The sequence below is a fragment of the Amphiura filiformis genome, chromosome 4 (genome assembly GCF_039555335.1).
Source record: "Amphiura filiformis chromosome 4, Afil_fr2py, whole genome shotgun sequence".
Classification (NCBI taxonomy): domain Eukaryota; kingdom Metazoa; phylum Echinodermata; class Ophiuroidea; order Amphilepidida; family Amphiuridae; genus Amphiura; species Amphiura filiformis.
In genome coordinates, this window is record NC_092631.1 from 77,267,418 (window position 1) to 77,294,728 (window position 27,311).

General features: G+C 34.4%; 1 protein-coding gene across 7 annotated transcripts in view; it reads left to right on the plus strand.

Annotated features, from left to right (window-relative positions):
• The window catches only part of LOC140151439 (uncharacterized), a 174,621-nt gene that overhangs the window by 49,660 nt on the left and 97,650 nt on the right, over nt 1-27,311 (plus strand). For all 7 annotated transcript variants that reach the window (XM_072173788.1, XM_072173789.1, XM_072173783.1 and 4 more), the window contains exons 2-3: nt 5,412-5,538; nt 7,463-7,571. In XM_072173788.1, the coding sequence (XP_072029889.1) occupies nt 5,412-5,538; nt 7,463-7,571 (236 nt within the window). The remainder of the gene's footprint in view (nt 1-5,411; nt 5,539-7,462; nt 7,572-27,311) is intronic.

Genomic DNA, 27,311 nt, shown 5'->3' on the forward strand with positions numbered 1-27,311 from the left:
TATATAGTTGCCCATACCAAAGTATTGTTGCACCAGTTATTGAAAGGTAAACAACTATGACAGCATATTGTTTGCTGCTAGCTGTGGTTTAGTTTTTCACTTTCTCAAGTTCAATCATCATGATTCGATAGATCCCGGAAATGGTAAAATAAACTGTTACTCACTCCGAGTCTTAATTAATATAATTAGTGGTGAATATGTTTGATTTCAAAGATTCTTCTGTTATCAACATAAGAAAATAATTATGTACAAAGTATCTTGTTCAGTTTTAAATCAGATAATTGTGTTTATGCTTATTGCTATTCATAGAAAATTGGGGGTGCCATTTCAATGAAGTGAGGTGCATGGCGACTAAGATATATTAAATTTTGATGTCACCATTAAATTGCTTCATAAATGACATAATGCAAATTTAAAATTTTGTCAAATAATTCAACATGTGTAATGTGTTACCAAACAATATTTTCTCATTCTAAATCCGTTAGAGTGAGAGAAAAAACTCTCCCAGTGCAAGAACTGTTTTTGATTTTATGATTAACATTTGAAATACACCATACAGTGTCGTGGGCATGACCTGGGCTGTAGGCTGTAGCCACATTGACTAATATTGCAAAGATGGCCTATGTTGTCTGTGAAATATTACAATTTAAGTGTTTTGGGGCCAACTGATCAGCCATTGGATTGCGTTATTTTCAGCATGTATCACCAATGCTTAATGTTATCATTTCTTACCCTGCTATCACTGCCAGACTTACACATTCTTGTGTACTCAAACTCTGACATTGCACTTTTCAAATGCTCTAAAAACAACATCCCTCATATGCCATATTGCTATATTTGCTCTAACATGCTCTTCACCAGTTTAAAATAACATGACATTTATAAGCTCAATTATTAGGTGGTTAAATATGGGCTGGTGTGGGTGGATGCTAATCTTACAATTGCTGAAATTGACACCAATTATAGCAAAAATCACTGCACTCAGTCATTCAAAGTGGTTGCTTCGTTACACCTGCCCCCTATGGGTGACTCATATTTTTAGAGTAATTATTTCGGTAAATTTAACCCATTTTTTGAAGTGTTTACAGACAGAGATAGAACAGGAAAGTGTCTGGGTGAATATTGGATGAATATTTTAACCAATGGGAAAAAATGGGGTGTTTACGTAAAAAGAATGACGTGTATGTGACTGAAGACTTGTGATTTTCATCTTAATCTGATTGAAGAAATGCCCTATGTGAATATAAAACTAGTGACTTCAGTGAGATAATGTTAGAATTCAATTCAAATATCCATAAATCATAGATATATCTTTTTAACTCTAGGTGTGGTTTAACCTTTTGATAAAAGAAAGCTTCACCCATGTAGGATAAAAGCTTTCTATATCAGGAAGCAAAGTTTGCACACAATCTGCATGGCAAAGATTGAGTCAATTTCAGGAAATGTAGTTTTTGTCGTCATTGTTTAGTGAATAACACAAATTGAATTAAATTTTAAAATGTTTTTCCCATATGGGTTTATAACCACATGGTATTAAATATAAAAGCAAGGAAAGTTTTGCTTGGGGCTGTACCTGCCAGATTGCTATGTTACTCATACAAAAAGCTAGGAGAGTAGAAAATTGTCTGAATATAAAAATATGATATTTATGTTGTATACAATTTTTCTTACGATCAATGTTAAAACTGCAGTTTTTGTTCATACATAATGTACTGGATATATTTTTCTATTTATCCTATGCATGTAGGAAGCAAATATAATTTGATTTGAATTTTTCCTATGCTGTGTATGTGCTTTATGTGTATGTGCAGGCAAGATCACATTTTGATTGTGGCAGCATTTTTTATGAGCCGAAAATGGCATTTATTTATGGTTTTATTTGGTTTATTTATATTTTTATATGATAATACAATAAAAGTAAGCATATAACCGTTACTCTAATCTGCAATATGATCTACATGCAAGCAAGAGCAAATGCACACAAACCTAATCGGGGTGTAATGTAGCAGAAATAATGCCCGCAAATGTGCCATAAATTGCAAATGGGATGCAGCACCATATCAGATGCTCATGTATGGTATTGGTATATTCCAATTATCAAAAGCAGCAATTTTTAATTTTTGGTCATTCATGTATGAAAAGGAGGGCAAATCTTGATCATGACCTGGGAACTTTAGCTAGCATGCTGGCCTCGGGAGACTTTGAGGGGATGGGAGTCATCCAAATATCCTATGACTTAGTATTGATTTTTGGAGCTTCATATTATATGAATTTTCATCAATGTTAGCATGAAGTAATTTAGTTCTATCATTCTGGTGTAAACTATTTATAATAAAAAAAACCCAAATGCAGATTTTGGTAATTATCAAATATTGGTTGTCAGCTCAGTCAGAATTGTCATAAAAATGGTTAAACCTTGATGTGTATTTGATGTGCACCTGTACGTGTGCTGAGGCTTGTGGATCAACGTCTAGGCGTTGTGCCTGTGTGTAGCACACTTATAAATCACTGTGCTTTTTTTTTACATTTCTGATACAAATATTTCCTCAACAGTAGGTTTTTTTAATATTTGTGAACCACAAAATTTGGTTTCAAGTAACATTATGTTCATACTAACAGTGTTGTACAATAGACAAGATGTTAAATAGTGTTCTACTACTCCAGTTCTATGGATGACATTTATCTAAAGATTGTAAATGAAATGGCATTTACGTACACTGGCTTGCCAAGGATACTTCAATCAGGGAATTGTGGCAACAAAATTGCTCTCAAATCACATGCAACATGTTTTCTTTCAGTGTCATAGAAGACTTTTGTATACATATTCAAAACATGTAGACACAATTGAAATTGTGCTACAGGCAGCTGCCAATACTATACACTGCACATATAAATTAATATCATACACATCATGTAATCGGGATGGTATATTTATGTTTAAATTTGTGAAGAGAACATATGTTTACTTTGCAAGTGTATGGGCCTGATAATACTAGTGTTTTAAATGTCAAATTGGAGTGTTTGACAATGAGTGACAATGGGACTAGCTCTCCATGCAGACAATCACTCATAAAGCTAGTAAATCTTGTTTTCATACAACACTCTTCTTTTTTTCTAAAAATGTGAGAAAGCTAACAGAGAAAAGCGAGCAAAACACACATTTCATTAAGATTCCTATGTGGGCGTTATTTTCATTTGAAATCTACTGTAGTTATTCTATTTGAAGGAAATTATTAGTCCCTGCAACCCAAAAGAAAGCTTTAAATAGTAGTTCATATTCTTAAATTCTTCCCTGTAGCCTCAAGGAAGAACAGACGATTAATTGTGTTTTCAATTGATTGAGTGTCCCAGATTAAATATGAAATAAAACAAAATAACAAGCAAACAAGCAAGAAAACAAACAAACAAAATGAGAATTTGTTGTCATCATGCAAGTAAGATTCTATTTGGTATTTCATCTCATTGCTGTTGAAATTTTGTTATTTGAGGTCAATGTCACTTCAAAATGAAACAGTTAACCCTTGTATGATTTGCAAAACCACATTTGGTCAAATTGCAATAATGATACTTTATTTGAAATAATCATCTGTTGAGTTTTGCATTAATGCTATCTTCAGTAGACAGCAATATTTCAAAAAGGTTATATATTTAATCATAATGTAGTTGATCAGGCCATGAATTAAAAAAGAAATCCCAAATGTGTGCTATTTGTTGAACCTAATACCTGCTTGCTTGTAAATGAATCTAAATGGATAATATTCAAGGTGCACTATCTTGATGATTGATATCCCAGATAGAAGATTGCAATAAAACATGTTACAGGGTATCATTTCAAGCGGTGGTCAATTCTCTTTATGTCAGTCTGCTTTTTCAAATGTAGACAATCGGACAGCAAGCGATGTATAATAGGGCTTAAATTTCAAACATAAACATATTTAAAGGTAGAAGAGTTATTTTTAAATTTATCTTATCATTGGCCTACATATAATTTTATGTTAACTACCGACTTATCGGTCTATAGCAGAAAGAATAAACAAGATTACTTGAAATCTTTTATTTTTACAACTTTTCCTTCAAGTTAACACCTTATTTTTGCTTTCTAGGTTATCATGATGAGTAGTTGAATGAGGCAAATACTTTATTCTCACATGCCTGTATCTACTTCAATTCCAAGTCATGTTAGAAGTGAGAGGAGTGTTTAAACATTGGTGACATTTACAAAGCCACATCAGAATTGGAAATAATTTATTCTTGAGGAAAAGACATGATGGCTTTTATCGAGTTACCTTTCAAATATTTGAAAGCACCTGCTAGATATGTGAGCAATAAGGAATAATTCCTCCCCCAAATTTCAAACAAAAGAGCCCCTCCCCCAGTGAAAAATATTTTGCTAATGGCAAACTACACAAGAGGGCTGCAAACTACACAAGAGGGCTACTTTGGTAGAATCTGTTCATAGTCTTCTAAATCAAAAAGTATTTTTAGCCCTGTTTGACAGTACATACCAAGGAGGAGCCACATCTTCCTTTTTTTTTACTGTGGGTGGATAGCATTGTAATTTGGTATCCTCAGACCTGCCTGTCAAAGGTATAAATAGTTAGCAGAGATGGTCAAAGTGATGGTATTATACTGATGGACAATGGTCAAGTGTCACTGACCGCTCTACTGCTTGACCTCATCAGACCTTGCCAGAGGTTTGATGTCCAATTTGTCTCAGGACAAATTGGATTTGAAATCTGCCTTGTAACTACAATGAAATATTGCTGAAGTTATCTACAAACCTGTCATGATGGTAGTTTGTTTTGCTAAAAAAAACTTGGCTTTGAAAAGGGCAGGTCATTTGGTTCTTCAAGTGAATTCCTCTGTTGTTTACATTAACAAAATATTTCATGAATTTTGTGGAATTTATTCAGATTTTTAGCAGTAGGTCACAAAATGTCTCATCTTATATAAGTGCTTTTGGAAGCAATTTACATTGATGCCTTTTGCGTTTTATATTTCTTTTCATTCCATCAGTACAAGCTGGTGGAAAGGGCATCCTGGCCGCTGACTGACTCTTCATATTTCATATGTTCAATATGATGGGGATGATGATACCCTAGGATTATAAATCTTACCAACTTTGTGTCACTTATATTTGTCTATAAATTACTTTGTCATATCTGGGAAGGCATCTACAGAATGCCATACATGTAATTCCTTTTATCCAATGGTGCCAACAAGCCAAATACAATGATTCAATGATAAAATTTCAGGAAAACTGTACTTTCCAAGATTATGTGTAGTAAAATGTTTTCAGCAATTGTTATGGTCTTTGATGTACAGTATATGTAATGCTTACAGGGTATATTAGAAGCTAAATTTAATAGCTAACCTTTGCAACTTTTGTTTATTTTTGTGTACCTTTATAGGAGTGACCAAGGAGATAACAGCAGCGAGCACTCAGGAGATATGGATGCTGAATTAGACAGTGATCAAGAGCAAGATTTGGACAAGATACTGGGATCATGGCTAGGAGAATTAGAAAATATGACACAGGTAAATATATGCAATTCAAAAAGAGGGAAAATTAGATTTAAAAATGTTTTGAACCCAGGACCAGGAGATCTCTAGACCTGCACTCTAACAAACCAAGCTTTCAAGTAATCTAGAGAAGCCTCATACTAAGGCCCATGGTTCAAAATTGAGGCACATGAGTGTTCCTCCTTTTGGCATATTGTTTCTTTTTCACCTTAATTTGCTCCTGTTTTTTGCACTTTATCTCTACAAACGATTTATGAGCTTTTGAAATTTAAGCCTTGTTTAGCTTTTTGTGGGCAGAACTTTTTATTATGCGTGGGCATTCATCCCTGGAAATTATATTTTTTCTACTTCTTTATTGACAAGGAGAAATGAGTGGTTCAAGTTTCAAGTCTCACAAGAAAGCTTCCTATTGTCAATAACTCCTGTGTGACTGACTGACCATAGATGTTTTATTGCATGCAAATTTTTTTCCTATGTCATCTTGCTGTTTTAAAAGCAGTCAGTCAAAGTGTTCTGTATAAAGCATGAAAAGTTCCCAGTCACATTTGGAATGACGTAGTCCAATGTTGTTGTTGGTTATTATGAAAGAGAACATAAGGACCGTAAATTGGAAGTTGTTGAATGACTTGGATTGGTAATTCTTTGACACCAAGATCGAAAGATGCAATGATGATAAACGTAGCAGGAAACTTGGTTTCACCTGATGAGTGAAATAAAGAAAATGCACTGATATATACATGTTTTGGTTTGACAGCAAGATATACTACTGCACTCACATCATTTGAAGTTAAATGTGTCAATACTGAACAAGTAAAGTGCCTAAAACGACAGATGCAGGTGAATTTTTCGAGTCATTTAATCCGGAAAGGGGAAACCAAGATTGATCTGGGTGCTTATTGTTTGACACCTTTTCAATAGAGTTTGTCAAATTTTGATTTTGATGAAGTGTGTGAGTATGACTTCCACCTCCGTGCCTCCATGTTGCTATGTCAGTGACTATACCTGAGAATATGCTTCCTTTTAGATGAAAAACGATTTTGATAACCGTTAAAGACAACTCTTAGTTAGTTCATGTTAATTGTTGACTATGTTTCTGTTTATAAGCAATATAAAGCACTGTTTAATAGGCTCTTCTTAAGTTGCTATCTATAAAGTGTTAAACGATCAAGCAATATAATGCGCACTTACAGAGAAGTGTACAAGAGTCGTGGGCGTGTGTTGAATTAATAATATTGTCAAATAACGTAGCTTTTCTAGTGGGTTGTCATGGGATAGTCAGAGTGCTTCATGGTCATCACAAATCAGCAAATCCACTTGACCCCTTACAAGTGATGCGAGCGAAGTATGTTGCTTGCTGTCATCTAAAGTTGGTCAACCAGTTACCTTGTTGATAGGACTTCCTTCCTTTACTCTAGTTTACATATTTGTAACATGGATATTTATGTTGAGCTAATGTATCAAACAAAGCAACAGGGGCTAGTACAGCTTTCATTAGCGATGTAACCTTTGCTTTCTGGCGAAAGTTCTCTGCGACAGTTGCACTGTATTTTTAATTGAAAGAGTGGTATCTAGTGTTTCTTTGTAAGCAGGAGCCAACATTCTTTACCTGGTACGTGTAGGAATGACATCTGCACAACTTGATTAGCTTACAATTGGTCTAGCATTCATTCTGTTACTCATTAAGCATGTTATTATTGTAATTTATCCATCACATATTCAGAGTGGTAGCATACAGAATGTTTTCATGCACATTATTTGAGGTTTTAGTTTGAGGCAGAAGATGCTGTGCTATGTGCCAGTCATAACATTACCAATAGTGAGTGACAAATTATTGTTAAGTTCATTATCCAGAATGGTTCCAGAGTTAACATACATGTATTTCAAGTTGTGATATATTATTATTAACCTCTGTTTATCCATTGTTTTTGTTTTTATATAGAATTTAGACAGTGGAAGTGGCATGGAGGGTTTGTCGGTAACATCACCCCCACCTATGCCATCATATAACAACCTTGACAACTTCAGGTTTACACTCAATACTTTAGAAGGTAAGATGATAGGAGCATGCCAATGAGTGCTAAATGTCCTGTAATTCCCAAGTCAAATGCATGTGACATTATAACTATGAACACCAATGACAGTGACTCGGAGGCATCCGTGAGACATCAAGGGAAATGTAGCCGGTGAGATTCTTTCCGGAAGATGGTTTTGTGATCAGGTTTGTAGAAAGTTGTGGATTGTGCACACAGCACCTCTGAATCTATGTATACTACACTTGCAACAATTAGCATGTTTCTACCAAGGCATATTTTCTGGAAAAAATAAGAATTGTTTAGTAAAGAAACCACTGCTTGCTTAGTAAAAGCCAGTATTTAGTCCTGCTTTTTGTGAGCATTTTTATGGCTAATTTTCTGCTGGCATCTTCTGTAGCAGCTAAAAAGGAAGAGTAAAAGTTGTGAATAAAGTTTATCACTTGAGTGGAAAATTCAAGACCAAGAACCGAGTATGGCTGGGAACAACCAAAAACATGATGTCTGCTGCCGCAGGAAAATGCCCAGGAAAGATGTGGGACTTTATATTGGACTTATCTTCTTAGAAACATGCTGAATTTGAGTAGTTTGTGATTCTCACACACATCCAGATCTGACTGAGCCTACTATATTAATCTTGATGCAGAGGTGTTGTGTGGATAGTCTGCATCATCTAAGTACTTTAAGTGAAAGATCTCAGGACATATCTCAGGTGTGTAAACCAAGAGTGAACCAGCAACTAAGGCATATGGTATTCACTAGGGCAGCGAAGACATCCAGAGATCATTTACTTCCAGGTATAAGTCTTGTTATACTTTGTTTCTCCTTGAGTTTGGTAATGACATAGGTGTGTATTTGGCGCTGGATGCAAAATCAAATCGTCTGCTAAGCTAGTTTCGCAGAACGTGCATACATGTACGTACAAGGTTTCTTGTTGGCACGCTTGCAGCACAACCATGTAAAAGCACTGATGTCACTACCACACTCAAAGTTAAGAGAAGTGTAGATTTGTGGCTTCAGCAAAAAGCTTAAAAGAATCTTTATGCAAGCTTTTGAAGAAAGTTCCTCAATTATGGTTTTATTTCTTCAAATTGCCTGTAAGCACTTCTTCTTGGCAGTAGGTGCATGCAGAATCTTGCCCATCATCAGAAGGAACTGTTCCGGTTATGTGTGCATTTTACCATGCATATGAAATGGGAAATGCTGATAGCAGGTGAGTGTTGGTGTTCAAGTATATGTAGGTACCTTAATCAAATTGATCCGTTTCTTCTGAAATAGGAAGTTGGTTTCCATCATCCTGCTAATCACCACTCCAAATAATGCCCCAAGTATTATGCAAATTTCATATGAAAACAAAATGAAAATCATTTGTTTCACAGCAATATGTAATCCAATCTGATCCAAACAAGCCAAAGTCGGCAAGTTTGAAATTATAGATAGTGTCATCATCAAAGTTAAATCCTACCAACTTTACAAAACTTGGTTGTAAAGTTATGAGGTAAATGCCAAGTTTCAAAATATTTTCATTGCTTTATGGCACCTTATATTTGGCTGTATCGCAATTTCACTTGCCACTTTTGTACTGATTGGATCAGTTTGCATCCATTTTAAACGTTAGATGTAATTGTTGAGATGGCAAATATTATTGCACCCCTAATCCAAATCATAGTTTACACACACCATGTGGAGCACACTCTACATTTCATGACAAAAGTTGCTCAATACTACTTACCTGAGTTAATTTCTTGTCAGTTTGTCGAAATGAAAACTGACTAGTAGCTTTTACCATCACAAGTATGTATACTCAGAGGAAACGACTCCCAAACTACCTGCTACTAAAACATCTTATCTCTTTAACAAAATCTGTAGATTTCTTGTCCCTCAAGAAATGAATACTTGTAAACTATTATATTCATGACAAGGACACAGGAATAGAGCTAAAGATGCTGGTGGGTTTCCAGGTTTTGTGAGATTGTGAAAATCAATTTTCAAATGAAGAATAACATTTGTAACAGGGGATTTGTGTCCCGTTTGCTTGCAGCATTGTAACAATATTGGTGGCTATTGAAATGTAACCATATTGTTTGATATTGGTAAAAATGTGTATCAATCTTTCATCACATTCCCAAACACATGTGGCATCAATATTGAAATAGGAAAACAAGATACACAACTTCAATTAAAAAACAAGAATTAATTTCGATTTTAATGAAAACAATCAAATTTAGTTACCAAATTTAAACTGTGATACAAACATTTGTGAAATGTGATTTATTTGGTGGGAATTTCCTGTGAAATTTTCAAGAACATTGACTACTTATAAACTGTTTGAAGCTGCCATTTAAGTCAACAAAATTGAAGCCATTACAAAAATAAATTGATATAGACAAGATAATAGCCGATAAGATGAATAAAATCACAGTGAGGATTCATGCATTAGCAGGAGATTCCTTCATGCAAGGACAGAATGTCATATAATGTAGCTCCTTTTTAAACATTTAGGTAGGTAGCACTGTAAAGATGTCAAGATTGGAGGTAGTGGTCATTGAGATGGGCCATTCCAATTGAAATCCATACACCCCATATGGAAGATATGATGTTAATCTCCATCACAGGGAGTGTGAATTTCAAATGAAGTTACTAAAGGGGTAACTCCATTTGAAATCTGCACCCCTGTGTGGGAAATTAAGGTCATGTCTTCCATAAGGGGTGATGGATTTAAATTGGAATAGCCTAATGATATAGATCACCTAACAAATTATTACAGAAGTCAAAGTATGATTTGAAATATCCAATATGTTTTGGATTCTATAACCTCAGCAATCTCAAAAATCATTCAGTGCAGTCATTGCACATACAGCTTTGTTGAACTAGCATGTCAATATGTTATGTAGGTGACCCGAAGTGTGACTCCCCAGCAATCTTCAGCTAAGATTACCCTCTTGAGAATTGGTTCCGCCGCATCTTTTGTCACTAAAGGAAGGATTTGCGTCGGGTTTTCGATTACAAAATCTGATTCGTGAGAAGCACAAGCCATAATCAAGTGTTTGCTGCAATGTTCAGGAGGCCTGTGTGTTTGTATAAAAGGAAATACAAAGTCAGTGAAAGCTGTATGTTTCTATATATTTTCATTGAAAAAGTATTATTATTTGATTGAAGAGATTTTGTAAATGGTATCGAAAGAAATTTAGCTTCATATGCATTTTTTAAATACTTGAGTCCCTGAAAAATATTGCTAAAGAATTTATGTGAAAGTAATGTTTAATGTACAATGTAAGAGATTTGTTGTAAATTATTACTTGGAATCAAATAAATCCATATCTAGTTTTACGACAAATTATGTCAGTTTCATCAGCCATATTTGATACAAGTAGGAATAGCAGCATACATATTGCAAGTAGGGCTGCAAGGATACCAATTACAGCATATGAAATAGTTTATCAAGTACCCTATAGATGACAGGCATTAACCAGCATTAGCCATACATAACTAGAGGCAATGCATTGCCATACATTTATTAGTAATATAGACATATTCAAGTATTACTATATAGGCTGTACTAAATATAGCTATGAGATTTTTAAGTTTCCCACTCAGTCGGCTAACTATAAACATAAAACCAATTTTTGACAGAGAAGACAGTGTTCCTCATTACTTAAAAATCAATGAGACTTTGAAATCAGATGTGTAGGGTGTACTTTAAAATCATAGTGTATTTCCTTAACTTCCTTTTCAATTAAGAACTTCTATATGTGGATTGCATAAATCCTTCATATGTAAATAACTAGGCTTTGCTATTGGGGCATGTTAGCCAAGTTAGGTATTCAACCCATTTATTCTTTAAAAATATATGTCGATAAAAATAGCCAAATGATCAGATTTATCTATTGAACTAGTCTGCAGTCATTTTTATTATGACATTATGGTTTTTTGTGTGTCTTGTCACTTTGGATTCAGATGTGTGTGTCTCCATATTTGTAGGTCAACGGTATGTTTCATACACTTTTCTCTCAGTATGGGAAAATTGTATAATGTGATATAGAACTCAAATGTATGAATATAAAGTGTTGGTCCCCAACCAAGTAGCCAGGCTGTACTAGAGTTTTAGAATACTCACAAAGTCACAACAATAGTGTCCTCGTTTCAGGGTTTTTTTTTAATGTCTAAATTAATGAGCAGCAACTTTCACAAAGTTGGATGGAAAAACGCTGCGGTAAAAATATCTGAAAGGGCTCACCAAAGTCTAGATTTAAGAGGTACCAATCCACTTGTTACTTGAAAGCTGTGTTTTCCTACATGGAGACCCAAGACTTATTTACATAGATGAATCCAAAACTAGGACATCCATTGACCATACTGTATGAATACTGATGCTCCATATTGTTGATGCATTGTCTAGGATGTCATAGGATTGACCAAAGGCCACATTACTATATGATTAAATAAATGCTGTGGGCAGGCCAGGCTGATTCAATCTAAACTAGGTCACTCCATCCCTCATACTATTTACAAGTGTTTCACATTAATGTCGTCTTTTAAGGGATGCTTACATTGCAACTGAGCCATGTAAGCTTTCCTTGCAAGTTTTGCATCAGGAATGTAGATTGTGTATTTATTTAGCAAAGCAAGATGTCTTTTTTCTTTCAATGATAGAAACTAGAACAGATTCTTGTTTTATTGCCCATTGACAAGTGTACATGTCTATTTCTGTGTATCAAGGAGATTCTGTTTTGCATTATTCAGCAATACAGATTACAAAGTTCACATTGAATGTCACATGACATCACTCAGTGAAATGCCAGCCAGTAATGTATTATGGGAAATCTGGTGACATCATCAACATATCAATTCCTTCAATCTGGACCAAGGCAGTGGATACTTTTTAATAATTCAACCAATCATCTTGATTGTCAATTTTGGTTGTCTATAATATACTGAACATAAAGCCAGTAATCTCTTGTACATAGACACATGGTATTGTAATATTAGCAGTAGAAGGCATTAACGGTTGCTATGTGAATGCTATATTACTTAAGCTGCCTGGTTTCTTTGCTAATTAAAGTGAATTAAATTGGATTTGATTGGAAACAGTTGAGGTGTTCTATAAATTGCAAATTAGGTCAGGACTAAATATAATGACTTGAGGCTTATATGAAGTGGTTTCATGATACAAGGTACTAGAGTACTAGACTGTACGTTGCGTTGCTTTGAGTTTGGACGTAACATCAAAATGGGTCTCTAATGTGAGAGAGCATTCCAATTATGGCACCTCTACACACGTTCAAGCGTATTATGCGGTAATTCTGAGAACGGTGCGTCCATTTCAAGGCTACTCTAACCTAAAACACACAGTGACATAACGTCCAAACTCGAAGCTACATGAGGTATTCATATATCTAGAGTTACAGTACTTGATACAGAACTCTGCTTAAGATTACTTATAGTTAACATTTATTTGAAATGGAGGTTAGTTCATTAATCATTCTTGTTGTTTGAAAATGGATTATCTTCTGAATGTGGGTTAATCCGAAAGATGTATGGGTAAACGGCATGTGCATACATTTTTTAAAGCAATCAGAGCCTTTGTTGAAGCATTCCAATCAATGTTTGCACAAATTGTTTTGAAAATTAAGCCTACAGTAAAACCTGCATTTGCAGTTTTTCCTGATAAAATGCGTGCCTCTAAACTCAGGTTCATACTACTTTCTAAAAAACAAACGAAAACAACATTCCATAGCATAAAAAGTGGCTAATGGAGAATCAAACAGATGAGGACACAAAACATGTCATATATCAATAAATGATACAAGAGGATACCTTGAATATACGAACAACTGGACAGAAAAAGAGCAAGGTATATCAACCTGATGTGGGGAAACAAGTTAAATACAGTATTTAACAGTATGCAGAGGGAACAAAAAACAACAAATGTAGCCACAGAAGTAGGTTAAGTTTGATAGCCAAAAATAACCAATTTCAAGGCCAACGACAAAATATAAAATCAAACAGCGAAAACTACATAGTGTAGTTAAAAAACGAATTCAAGTCTAAAACTGAAAGCAAGTTTTTTTGATATCAAACCTTTTATCAGAAAGCAATTACTGATTTATATTACATTCTCCTTCAACATACTCATTGTTTATCAAGTGACTTGTGAAATAAAATTCCAACCATATTCTTTCCAAAGTTGGTTTGGTTTATGTTTTTCTGCATGTATGCCATCAACAGTGTTAGTGCCACTCAACTTGCGCTTTGTAATCAGCCATAGCTCAAACATTCATGTGGAAGAAGATATAAATGGAAAGAAGAAAAACAAGAAATGGGCTTATGTTGGGATAGCAGCAAAACCTCATCTTGGGAAATTAGACCAGGAATGGATCAATGACAGACAGGTGATGGATAAGACTGGAGACTTGACTTTCTTATGGGTTCACAGGCAATTTGTTGCCTGTTAAATGAGGTATGGATGGTGCACATCTTTAGGGAAATTATTGGTCTGTATTGGAATGATGAGGCTAACAAGGTGCATGTGTTGCAGCTAGGGAATCATGTAGAATGTAACCATGTAACAGGTTCTTCGCAAGTGCCTTGTAAGATAAGAATTCAGAAATGTTACATCGTCACCCATTTATGCAGTGCAGTATAAGGAATAGCTGCACATGCAAAGCTTGTGAAAAGTAGGAGTATAATAAGAAAAATATTCTTGCCTTGATAAAGATCCTGCTAGGATCGAAAGCTCAGGCCCCTAAACTTTGAAATTTTACTTAAACAGGCTATTTTTGTGGATAAGCAGTTTACAACAGCTCACCTTTTAACGAAGAAAAATATTTAGTTTGAAAGTTACGTAAAAAATGTTAAAAGGTCAGACAGACAGAAGTATGTTTCTTTAATGTGGTGTTGATTTCCCTTTTATTTAACCAAATAGGATTGAATAGTAGAGCATTTACTCATCATCTTAGCGAATAGTGGAGCATTTACTTATCATCTTAGTGCATCTTTTATGAAGGAGAAAAAATGATACCTCTAGATTTGGTTATGCATCCATCAAACTTCCATTTTAAGTTAGTGCTGTATAACCTCTTTGCTCAATGTTTTCATGAAAAAGTCCTGTTAATACCAAAGCCATATGCTCAACTGTTTTGCTGTTAATAGGCGTGTTCAGGTGGTCACAGAATTCTTGAGGATCGGCGTACTCGAGAATCCAGATTCCAAAGTCAATCCCCAATCCCTGCGTGTCCACAGGACTCTATTGAAGAATATGATTAAACCAAGTCATAGGTTAAGCTCAGCATTCAAGAATCGCAAAATGGCTTGTTCACATGGTAGTTGCACTGGAGGACCACTTTGAGAATCACTCAGGGAATTGTGAAATCCCCTAAATTTCTTGGGGATAAATTTTGGGCACAAATTTAGGGATTGGAATCCTTGTGAGAGTTCACACAACTGATTTTCAATTTTTACTTGAGAACTACATTGCTCAAGCAAAAAGCCCTTTGTAGATGTGTTTTGTATGGTAAAAATCAAGGGGAAAATCTGTCTGCAAACATTAGGTTTGCTTAGAATCACAAAATCAGATAATTGTTAAATAATCCATGGTGGAACGTTGCATCTATTAAATTATTTTCTCAGGATTCACTATATGAACAGCATCTACCAACATATCATAAATAGCGATAAATGATGCCCAGTAGCGTGTTAAAACCATACTCTCCTACATATTCCTATGTGGGTCACTGACATGAGTGTTGAGATATGAGAGTGTGTATTATATGCGTCTGGTGCATCTCATATGGTTCACTTACTCCCAACATCTGTCTGATGTAGTCTGATGTAGCGAACATGACAATGTTACATGCAGTGGTTGATGTGTGGGATGAAAAGTAGATTGAGGTTCTTTGAGGTTTTTTGGGTTAAGCACATCAAGATGTACTTGTTCCATATGATTTCTAGAACAGCGTTATATTTTACATTTGAAACAAACTCGCATCCTACATGCATGGAAAAATGTTCAACATATTATAAAATGATAAACGATTCATTATTTAAAGGGGGGTAACCCTATTGGTTTTGGATATGGATTGTCTTTAAAATTACATAATAATATCAAATATCGCCCCTTTATGCTGCTTTGTGAAAAACGAGAGCATTTTCGGCGTAAATGTGAATAAATAGCCAAATTTGCAATCCAATACCTTGGTATACGTGAATTGCATTCTGGGTAGGCAAGCAACAACAACCATTTCCGTTCGTATGACGAATTTAATGCTGACATGCTGTACAATCAATGCCCGGCCCGTATTGAACGAAACATATTTGTTTTTTTCGTACCGTTTCAGAAAAAAAGGAAACAAAATATATTTCCCCTTGCAATATGTACATTTCAAATGAATATAAAAAAGTTTGGGTTAAAATGGAGAGGAAAAAACATTCCGACACGGATTTTGAACCGGTTACCTCTTAGGTAGAAACATGAAGCGCGCTAACCGACTGAGCTAATCGCCCACTGCCTCCATCATGGAAATTTTATAATTAAATACGGCACACCGTCTAGACGCGTCTCCTCAGCAGTTAGTGTGGTTCACTTTTTTCACAGAATGTGTATGACGCGAAAGCAAAGTAGCTGTTGAGGCGACTGATATTACGAGCTATTTCGTTCATAATTCCCGGCCCAGAAATCAAAGTATTTACCATTGTTTACAAACTGGTATACCTGTAAAAGCCGCTGTGTTTCATGATTTCTCCGGAAATACATCGACTTGGAGCGCCAAATTTCAGGATAGTAATGAGAAAAATAGTATCTATTATGTGATACCAAAACCTCATCAACAATGAAAAAATCGGGGATGATGCTGTCGATCGGGTTACGGACCTTTAAACTGAAATCAGAAATGCATATGCTTTAATGTGGCTAATGTTTTGACATCTGTATTATGATGCACATGGCATTAAGTTGCCAAATAACCTTTTTGCAGAACCTCTATGCAAGGATTTAAAATGTAAAAGTGAGCTAATGACACTCCTCGTATTTATGAAAGAAAGAAATGGAACAATTTGAAGAGCTACCAAAAGTCAAGACTTCTGGATTTGGGTGCTACACTATGTGAAAAAAGAGATGAATTTTCTGGATATTGCTGAAGTAATTATATTTTATTTTGTGTATGGTAGTATTGACTGGCATGTTAGAAATATAGTGAGCTACATAAAAAGGTTTGCCATGAATTCAATTTTCAAATGGAACTCGCCTCTTACACAAACAATAAGTTGAATTTTGAAAGGTTTTTGGTTATCTCAACATGGTTACAGAGACTTGTTTCGCAGGAAAAATGTGTTTGTCACTTAAATTGATACATTAGCTATTACAGGAAAGAAACAATGCGTCCTTGAACAAGAACTCATTACGCCTTGTACGTGAGTGAAGTTATTTTGGTAAAACAGGTAGATTTGATCAAATGTCTGCATTGATGCATGGACAAATTACGAAAGGGTGGTTGAACATGTCCACAGATTTGATTGCGATTGCACTTATTGCAGTTAATTTGTAAGTCTGTGAAATACAGATATGTAATGACATTTTGTGTGATATTGTGTTTCAGTCGTGAAATTATTATATTCATTAGAGTCACTTATGTCAGAGCAAAATATGTGTCTTTAAATTCAAAATCTTATGATTTATCTTTGTATTAACTCTGACAGAAAGACAATTTGACTAAATTGATCATGCCGAATGAGTCGTGTGTTGCTAAAATGAATTTTTGAGATCATTAATTGCCCCAAAAAGTGTTCCAATTTCTTTTGTGTATATGTAATTCATATTGTGTAATTCATATGATTGTTTCTACACCACACTTATCTTCTTTCAGAACCAGAAGTTATTTTCAATGGAATTTTTAGCATCATGTCACCTGTTTGGGCAATAATATTAAAAACATGAAAAATTATTTTGTTTGACAAATGGTTCGCTTTGCTTACCCATGTCACCTTTTACTGTTCATGAGTATAGTGTAATTACAATTATCACAACCCATGCAAGTAATTTGTAAACTAGGTCCTTGTTCATCTATGCAGCTAATGAAAACTTGAAAGGGCTAAAAGAAGAGGCTCAATCTTTGATTTTTTTTGCGATTTGAAAATTCACATTCACCCAGAATTATATTTAAATGCTGAATATATAGTAAAATGCTAAAATTGATATCATTTAAATCTTACAAACTATTGAAGCAAAGCAGTGATCAAAATTAATGCCCACATAAGATAGATGGTGTGAATATTTATAAATATAAATTATTGCAGTGTTCATATCTTCTAATTACAGAGCGTAATAATTTTGCTTGTGTTGGATAAGGGGCCCTTGAGGAATAACTTCAAATGGACCATCTAGTCAAGTTGCGCCTGATTATAATTTTGTATTGACAAAACAAACAAGGTGTGCAGTTTTCGTTTTATATTATATCGCAAAACTTGTTTATGATTTTATAACTATTATTATTGCAGGCTAAAGCTGACCCTCTCTGGTGGAGGTGTGAATTGGAAGAAATTGTTAAATTTGGTTCTTATGTAAAAAAAGGTTTTTAAAAATGGCCATATTACGATTAAGAAATGTAAAAAAATTTTAGTTTAGTTTTTGAGAACTCTTAGAAGAGGCATATAAAGCATGAAATAGTCATGTGAATGAAGAAAATAAGAAGGCATATAGATTTTGTGAAAATTTCATGCCACAAAACGGGACCATGCAAATCAAAACCTGGAACAAGTCACCAGATTTACTGGGAACTAGGATAATCCATATTCAATCTTGTAGGTATCATTTACAAAATTATTCATATCTTGAAACAATCATGAAACACTCATGAAATATCAAAAATCCAACTTGTTTATGGTTTTTTCAGAGTGGATCACAAATGTGCTTCCCATTGAAATTGCAAACATATTGCTGAGACAATAATTATTGTGTTTTATAGTGTGCCATATGATGCAACAATTTACAACAATCATTTTCAAATTGATGTATTTGATGCAAACTGACATTTACATTTATGTGCATTTATCTTTTTCATCTATATATGACTGAGAAACATCATTTCTTCTTTGTGATTGCAGTTTTATCATTTAATTTTTGTGATCTGTCATCCAGTGAATTCTGAATTACATTTAATCCTTTCTTGACAGATTCCATCTTTAAAAAAATAAGTGCTCTTTCATTTTATTTTGATCACAATTTTTGCACAAAAGAAGTAAAATGCTGGTGATCAATCAATTTCAATTTCTCAAAAAAGCAATTTGAAGTCTTATTTTGATATCCAAATTAATGTACGGTATTACACTGAAGAGAATTAAATCTGTGCTTAAATATCGCATCATGGGGATGTTATCTGATAGTAATGCAATCTTAAATTAAATAGATGAATGTGATGTGTAAAAATAAATCACGATATTGTGAAACGTATTGCTCAATCTATCTTTTTGATTTGAAATCACAAGGGTTTTGGTTATGATGGAGTGTAAACAATTCATAAGCTAGATTGAGAAGAGAACCGAGGGAACAACATCTAGCTATACTCCTGCTCCTCCTCATCAAGTTTATGTACTATTGTCTTCAGGGATAGCATCCCCAACGTAGGGATTTCAAGAACCTGTCTTTGCATGAACAGAGGAGTTGAATTAAGAAGAAAGCTTAAATGTCCCTAGGTATATGGATGGGAGCTATACAACATATGGTGAAGTCTTTGGCGGAGTGTTTCTTTGTTGTTGACAAGGTAGACGTAATGAGATTGTGTGTGCATCAAGAAATAGTTTCTTGGTCAGAGATGTTACAATATTAGCTTAGTCAAAACAACCTCATAATTTGGGATGGATTTTGAAGTAAGGTAGAATAAACAGTGTCTACACTACTAAAAACAGGTTTCTTTACCTATGTCAAAATTGTGTTTTACAATTTGTCCTGATAGCAAGGATTACATCATTTCATTTAACCAGGGGTGTTTTATTTGAATTCTTGCTAGGGCATTGCAAATTGAGCCAAAATATATTTCCATATGGAGACAGCTTTTGACAAATTCATGGACGGTGATGCAGAAGGATTTATTCTGGTGGTACCTTCATTGTAAATGTATCAAAAATGCATTTGTCTATTAAACACCAGTGAAAATGATTAATTACCAACTACTACAAAGATATATACCACATCAATTTCTGAACAGACATGTTTGCATTCTAAACACCAGGAGAGAACTAAGTCCAGAAGACTGAGGAAAGTTATCTTGGGGAAAACAAAGAGGAGTACATACGGAATATTGTGGTAGACAGAGGCCAATAATCTCCTCCCTCAGATAAAACATACAGTAATCATGAAGTGTGCAGAAGACTTTGATTTGTTCATGTATTCTTCTTTCATGTTTTCTTGTTTCTTTGGGACATAACTGTAGGTATTCAGTGGAAACTTTATCCACCTGCCAGTTTGCTTATGGCTGTGACTTCTTGAATGTTTGAAGGGATTTCCTATATCAACTGCACTGTATAATGTTGTCAATTTAGTTGTCATTGCCTATGGTGGTATCAGTGCATGAACACTGTGAAAACAGTGCAGGTGATTCTAAACAAACCGAATCTGTTGTGAACCATCAAGCACCTCACAGTCAAGTTTGGAAGCATTGCCTTATAGCATAGGAAGCTATCTTTCAGATATCAATTACTGAGTAGTGTTGCTAGGTACATAACCTCATATGCTGACTAACATAGCATTACCTATACAACATTGTACAGGTTATTGTACAAATTATTATAAAATGAAAGATATTTATTATATCTGTTCTAAATGCCTGATTGAACAGAATCATCTGATCATAATTTATCCTGATCATAATTGCCTCATAAAAGCAAAATTTCCGCAAGTTCCTATAAAAATTAATATGGTTTCTGGCACTGACTGCAACTTAGGTATAACATGCTACTTTAATGTTAGATGCAGTTTATTCCTAAATGTAGTTCACACCTTTTTAACATTCGAGACATGGCAATTCATTTATTCATTAGAATATATCATATTAGAATCATCTTATCAATGATCATAATTTATCCTGATCATAAATTGCCTCATAAAAGCAAAATTTCCGCATGTTCCTATAAAAATTAATATGGTTTCTGGCACTGACTGCAACTTGGGTATAACATGCTACTTTAATGTTAGATGTAGTTCATTCCTTAATGTAGTTCACACCTTTTTAACATTCGAGACATGGCAATTCATTTATTCATTACAATATATCATGTTAGAATCATCTTATCAATGATCATAGTTTATCCTGATCATAAATTTCTCATAAAACTAGCAAAATTTCTGCATGTTCCTATAAAAATTAATATGGTTTCTGGCACTGACTGCAACTTAGTAAAACATGCTACTTTAATGTTAGATGCAGTTTATTCCTTAATGTAGTTCACACCTTTTTAACATTCGAGACATGGCAATTCATTTATTCATTAGAATATAGAATACTATCGGGCACTGCAATCTTATAACACTGTTAACAGATCTGAGGTACATTCAGCAGAATATTGCAGCTACTTTTTCAATGCATGTGTTCAATTAATACACAGCCAATTACATTGAATGTGAACATGACAATCTGTAACAGCTGGATGATATCAGTTAATGCAGTCATTGTGTATCATTAATATTAGATAACTTGTAATGGATTTAACTAATCAAAATTTCTTTCCATTGCTCATCTAGACAGTGATTTTATGCCCGGATTCATGTAGCTTTTGTTCATTGTCTTATAGTTGATAGTGTAGCCATTTGTAATTTCTGACACAATGCATGAATACCAACTATGTAGTATTACTTAATTAAATTGATATCTAACATTAATTACTGTACACTATTCAGACAAAAGGGATATTATATAAGTATGAGCTTCTTTTATGCCAGGGCTATATGAGCAACTCATATTTTAGTTTACTTATTTCATTTTGGAATGGAAGTTGCTTTTTTCTTGACGTTACTCATCCTAATTAGTATTACACCCTGATGAGCAATTATGAAGATAATGCCCAAAAAATAAAATAAAAAGTACAACATAAGGCCAGCCAGCCTTTGGATATTGCATTTTGTATCTGAAGTCTTCATTGTTGAAAGCTCAATTGAGCAAAATGAAATGGGGTCAAGAGGAATACCTGAGGGCTCTTGAGTGGATTCCAGTACATCTATGGGTATGACAATGATCCCAACACAATGCAGAGATGCTATCCCTCCCTGATTCTCAGGGAGGCTCCCTGAAATAAATGATTTTTTTGTGCATTCCTACAAACAAATTCAATAACCTCTCTGATTCCCTGATTGCTGAATGTAAATGTTGGCATCTCTGACAAGATAGATTTCAATTACACATAATAATTTTAAGATATCAGGGCCAGGATAATGGTTCTGGTTTATACAATCCTAAAATTGAAAGCAGAAAATTAATGAAATAGCAATTTTAATTTCATCCATTTTATTATCTTAAAATTTACCTATAGGTAGAGATTTTGAATGCTAACACTTGATTTTTATTAAAGACAAAATGACTCAAGACTAAGACGTGCTCATCAGCCCATAGAAGATGTCCGTGCCAGCACAACACTGACCGTTCGTGATTGTTCATTTTGTTTTATAATCGCTGAATGGCTCAAGTTCCTTGATGTTCCTTGCCAGTTCTTGCTTATTATTCACGGGTTTTAGGCTGGCTACTGGTCTTACACTTCAAAGACCACAGAGGCAATTGCCCTCTAGCTTTTAAGATATGACTTAATTCTAAGAATATTATGCTTCCAAAGTCTACTTGTTATTGATGCTATGAAAAACTATTAAAAATTAAATGTTCATTACCTGTCAGTGTGAAAATGTGTGCTATTTTTGGTACAAAATTACAATATTGGTTATCGGGGATATAGTAAGCTATGCTCCGGTTTTAAAATCTGCATGAAAAAAAGTGTTAGGTAAACACAAAATTTGATTAAAATGCAATCATGTGAATCAAATATGTGGCGTCACTTTTGAAAGGGTATGTTTAAAAATGTGAGTAATCAATTAGTCCGACAATAATGTCTGTTATCTGAAAAAAATTGCTCTAAATTTTTAAGTAGATTTCAAAGTCACAAGCCTGCAGTTACGTGTATTCACAGTGGAAATATTTATTGAATGTATTGAAGATGGTGTTTTTACAGGCATTTATTAGAAAATGTTTGAGAGGGGTTGGACATGCCTATGGTCAAGGTAAAGTACAGCTGTTTTGCAGAAATCTAATTTGAAGCTTAGCCAGAGTGAACAAATTGCATAATTTGTGCCTCATAATTTTGACTCAGATCGAGCAAGTCTTCAAGCAAAATAATTTTATTTTTTAAATTTTTCTCATGAATTCTTGCACATCTAGCAGGTTTTAGTATGCTGAACTTCACTCATTCAGAACATATACGTAAAGAGTTAGCGACCCTCATGAATCCTCCATTCCTTATGACTCACCTCTTATACCAATTGACCCACCTTGCTATACCTCTTGAGGGTGTATGTCATTGAGTGGTATCTTCTCTCAGGAGATACCACCAGAGCCAGGTCACATGTTGAGGCATCAAGAGATGGAGAATCAATAACCATATAGGATATAGGTATGAAAAAGTCTCATATGACAAGATATATAAGACACAAATCAATATATGGAAGGAATCAGTGTGGTTGTGTAAATTGAGATGATGAGATGGTAGCACAGGTAAATATCAGAGATCAGGGGTTTCAATTACGAGTGATGTTATGTAATAATCAAAGGTAGACAGATGTAGTGTGCATCTCTCTTTCAAATACCTTTGGGACTAGTCTCCTTATATTTGGTATGGTTTGTGCTTTTTGTATAGCAAATCTGTTATCATCGCAGTGTAAACTGCTACACCAGGTAGAGAGAGAGAGGCAAACCAGAGCATCCATCCCATCTTTTTTGGGGGAAACACCCCTGATATTTAGTATACCCTATGTAACCCACTACATCCCTACACAGTAAGCCTGTTATCATCCCACTGATCCAAGTACCTATTCAGGGATAAAAATCTTCAGGAAATTTTGCTTCTATCTTCCCTGTACAAAGTATAGGGAAATACACATTTTCAGAAAATGTTAAAGCAGTTTCAGGAAATTACATCAGTGCTTGTTATTGAAAGAGACCAATTTTAATGATGCCATCAAAATATGCACAACAAAGTGGTATAAATTTACAGTAATAAAAATTAGAACGTCATCGGGAACGTCATACTATCCTTTAATAGTGAAATGGCAGAAACCAGGTGCAGCGTAGGATCTTAATGATCTTACTTAACTCTATATTTAGCTAATAGATGGTCACTTATTCATTATTGATAATATGTTATAGCTGTCTCTCCTACACATACAATACATCAGTGTGTGGGAGTGTGGGGATCAGGTGTAGTGTATCTCTCTGCTAGTTTACTTATACATTATATTAATGCAAGAAACATGAGCCATAATCATTGATATTTCATTAACTGGAAACTGATATGTTTTCATCATACATTGAAGAAGATTTAATTTGATAAACAAAAATAGTTTACTCTTCCTTTTTAATAATCCAACCTCGATACCATATTTTCCATCCCAATTCCCATATAATAAATACTCCACCATTTTTCCAACCAAAATGTTTCATAAATGCTGTCTTAACACCACAGAGTACCAGTATTTTCAAGTATGCGACCGCTGATTTTACGATATGCAACTGGGCATTAATTAGAGAGAATACGGAATATAGATATGTCTAAATGTAGTAAAATAGTCTTATAATGTGATCTTTGTGAGTAAACTAGACCAATGTCAGACATTGGAAAATGTTTGGGCATTACAGCAATATCCATAGCAAAAGGAGTAAAATTACTTGTCAGTTAGATAGATATTGTTAACATTTACAACATGATAACATGTTACATAGGCTGCATAGTATGGAAAAACATGCAAGGTAAGTAATGTGGGAGCACACTGCACATTACCAGAACTCAATTCAAAACACCATATTAAATGTAGGCCTACACTGTACATGTATCTACATGTGATGTACTCTTCCAGACACTGTACCGCTCTTATCAAAATAAATAAATAAATAAATTTTGGATTTATAAAGCGCCTTTCTCCAGATCTTAGAGGACTCAAAGCGCTGTAATTTCGCTGCAATGGTGAATCATCACAATCAGGTTGCTGCCGAACTGCGCACACCTATCCGCATTTAGATTGTAACATCCACATAAACTAGAACAGTTTTATTTGTCACAAAATTGAAAATTCACCAAAACATTCTGTTGTCAAGCAAATTTATAGCACATGAAAGAAGATACCAAGAATGTGTTCTCGAAAAAATCTGTATTTCACACCCATATTGTGGCCTCTACAATTTCCCGGAATAATGACAAGTGGAGTGCTGTATATTTATTTATATCAAGTAATTAGTTTTTCTATTGGCAGGTTTTGCAATTATTAAACTTATCAAGTAATTTGTAAATTGAAAACAGATATCATGCATACAGTCGTAGATAGCCACTGATGCATACATATCCCTAACGACAACCATCTATACAGGAAGTATATCTGCCTGCATGCCCAGAGTAGGTTTTGCCATCTAATGTACAAGGGATGGTCTTTTCTTTGTACATGTGATTGTTGATGATGGTCTATCATACACTATATGTTTTAGAGGGGGGTTCAAATACATGGCATTGCTATACATATTTTTCACATCAATTTTGTCCATGCCAAGAAGTAATTTTTAAGTCCAGCGTAAATCCTCATCATCAATCCAAACAAACCCAATCTTCTGAGTCAATATATTATTTATCCCTCTTGAATACAGTGTATTTGTATTAAAGGTCATCTCATATGATGCATCACTATGGTAGCATACCTTCACACTCTAGGTGGTATTAAACCAGTAAATAAAATGACTTGGTTATTATCAATCAACATTAAATCACGCCACTTTTCATCCGTTTTAGAAATGTTTGTAATATTTTGCTTATGAATAATATATTTTGTTTGCTTGTTTTTGATGGCAATAAAGGCAGTTTGTACAGATCTTGATTTCTGGATGCAGCAAACAATTAACGCCCACAAAAAATTGTGGCATTGGTTGTTACCCGTCTAGAAGGCATTGGTTGTTACCAGCGTGGAAGCGACAGTTTCCCGCAGCTGGACGAGAAATTATGATGGTTAGATTAAGTTGATTGATGTCATTTATATCGATGTGTTTTGTGTCGGGTCAATGCGTGTCCTATACCGTCAACTCATTTGCAACAGTGTTACATACTGCATACCAGTCTAACAACTTTGTCACTTTTCATTTTACAGAAATACACATACACACACCCACTCTACATACCCGCATGAACACCCCCACAGGCACCCCCACATTTAATGTACTTGAGCATACACATTTGTATAGCTTTTAGGTGATGACTATTAGCAAACAGTAATGCCCTTACATTGTCTTTGGCTATAACACAATACGTTCTTGATATTGAAATTCTGTAAACACATCGCCATCTACAGAGAATATCACTGGGAGCAAATTAAGCCCAAATTCTCTGAAGCAAGTTCTCTGAAGAGTTATTGTTAAATGGGAAAGCCAACACATTCCCTTTCTTAGCGTTGCAAATTATGTGGACAAATTCAATTTACACATACTTTGATTGGCCTGTTGAGAAATGGTAGTGGAGGTAGCCTTATGCCATGTTGTAACAATTCAACTAATATTATCCTGGAGAAATTAGAGCAGATGAATATTGATGCCATGTGGGTTTAGTTATCCATACAGTGCTGAACTTTGACATTTTATAAGTATTGAAAGTCAAGACTATAGGTTCAAAGTTTAGATGTCATGTAAATGTTCATAATACTCATCTTATATAAGAATTGTATCTTGTGCACATGAGTATTGTGTGTTTCCTTATGAAAATGAAGTACCTAATTACATAACAAAAAACAGACACTAATTACTGGAAATATTCATTTGATAGTGAATGGCTTAGAATGTGATACAAAAATGTTTATCGAGAGCAATATATTCTAAGCTAAGCCATACTTTTTATTTCATTTTTATCATACAGACAATGTGGTAAAATTTAGTAAAATGAATTAAACTTAACTGATTATGCGAGTACAAAGCCGATGAGCACAGACTCGCACATCATGCGAATCTGTTATATTTTATCACTCAGCAGGCTTATAATTATGAATAATAATAAAGGAGATTATAGATCAACTAAATAAAACAAACAAAAAACAAACCAGAAGTTTTTGAAGCACAATCTGAGCAGAAAGAAGTTTTATGCTCCATCATAATGAAGTATATTATTAGTATGCATTATTATCATTTATATTAGGCCAAGTAAAATAAAATACAAGTTTCTCGTCCCGCCTCGCCTCCTTTTTGGCAGCCGCCTTTTTGTTTACTATTTACTATTAAAAAAAATTCAAAAAAAAAAAAAAAAAAAAAAAAAAAATAGATTTTTTTTTTTTTTTTTTTAAATTTAAAAAAAAAGTTTTTAACTGTTATTGCTACCCTTGCACAAACTCTAACCCACCCCAAACCTTACTACATGTATACAAACCCACCCAAGCCCAACTAGCCAAACACCCTTGCCCCAACCCCCAAAAGGGAATTATGGGTGAAATTGATTTCACCCCAAAATCGGACCTATATTTAGCTTTTAAACTTAGTAAATGCATGAATATAT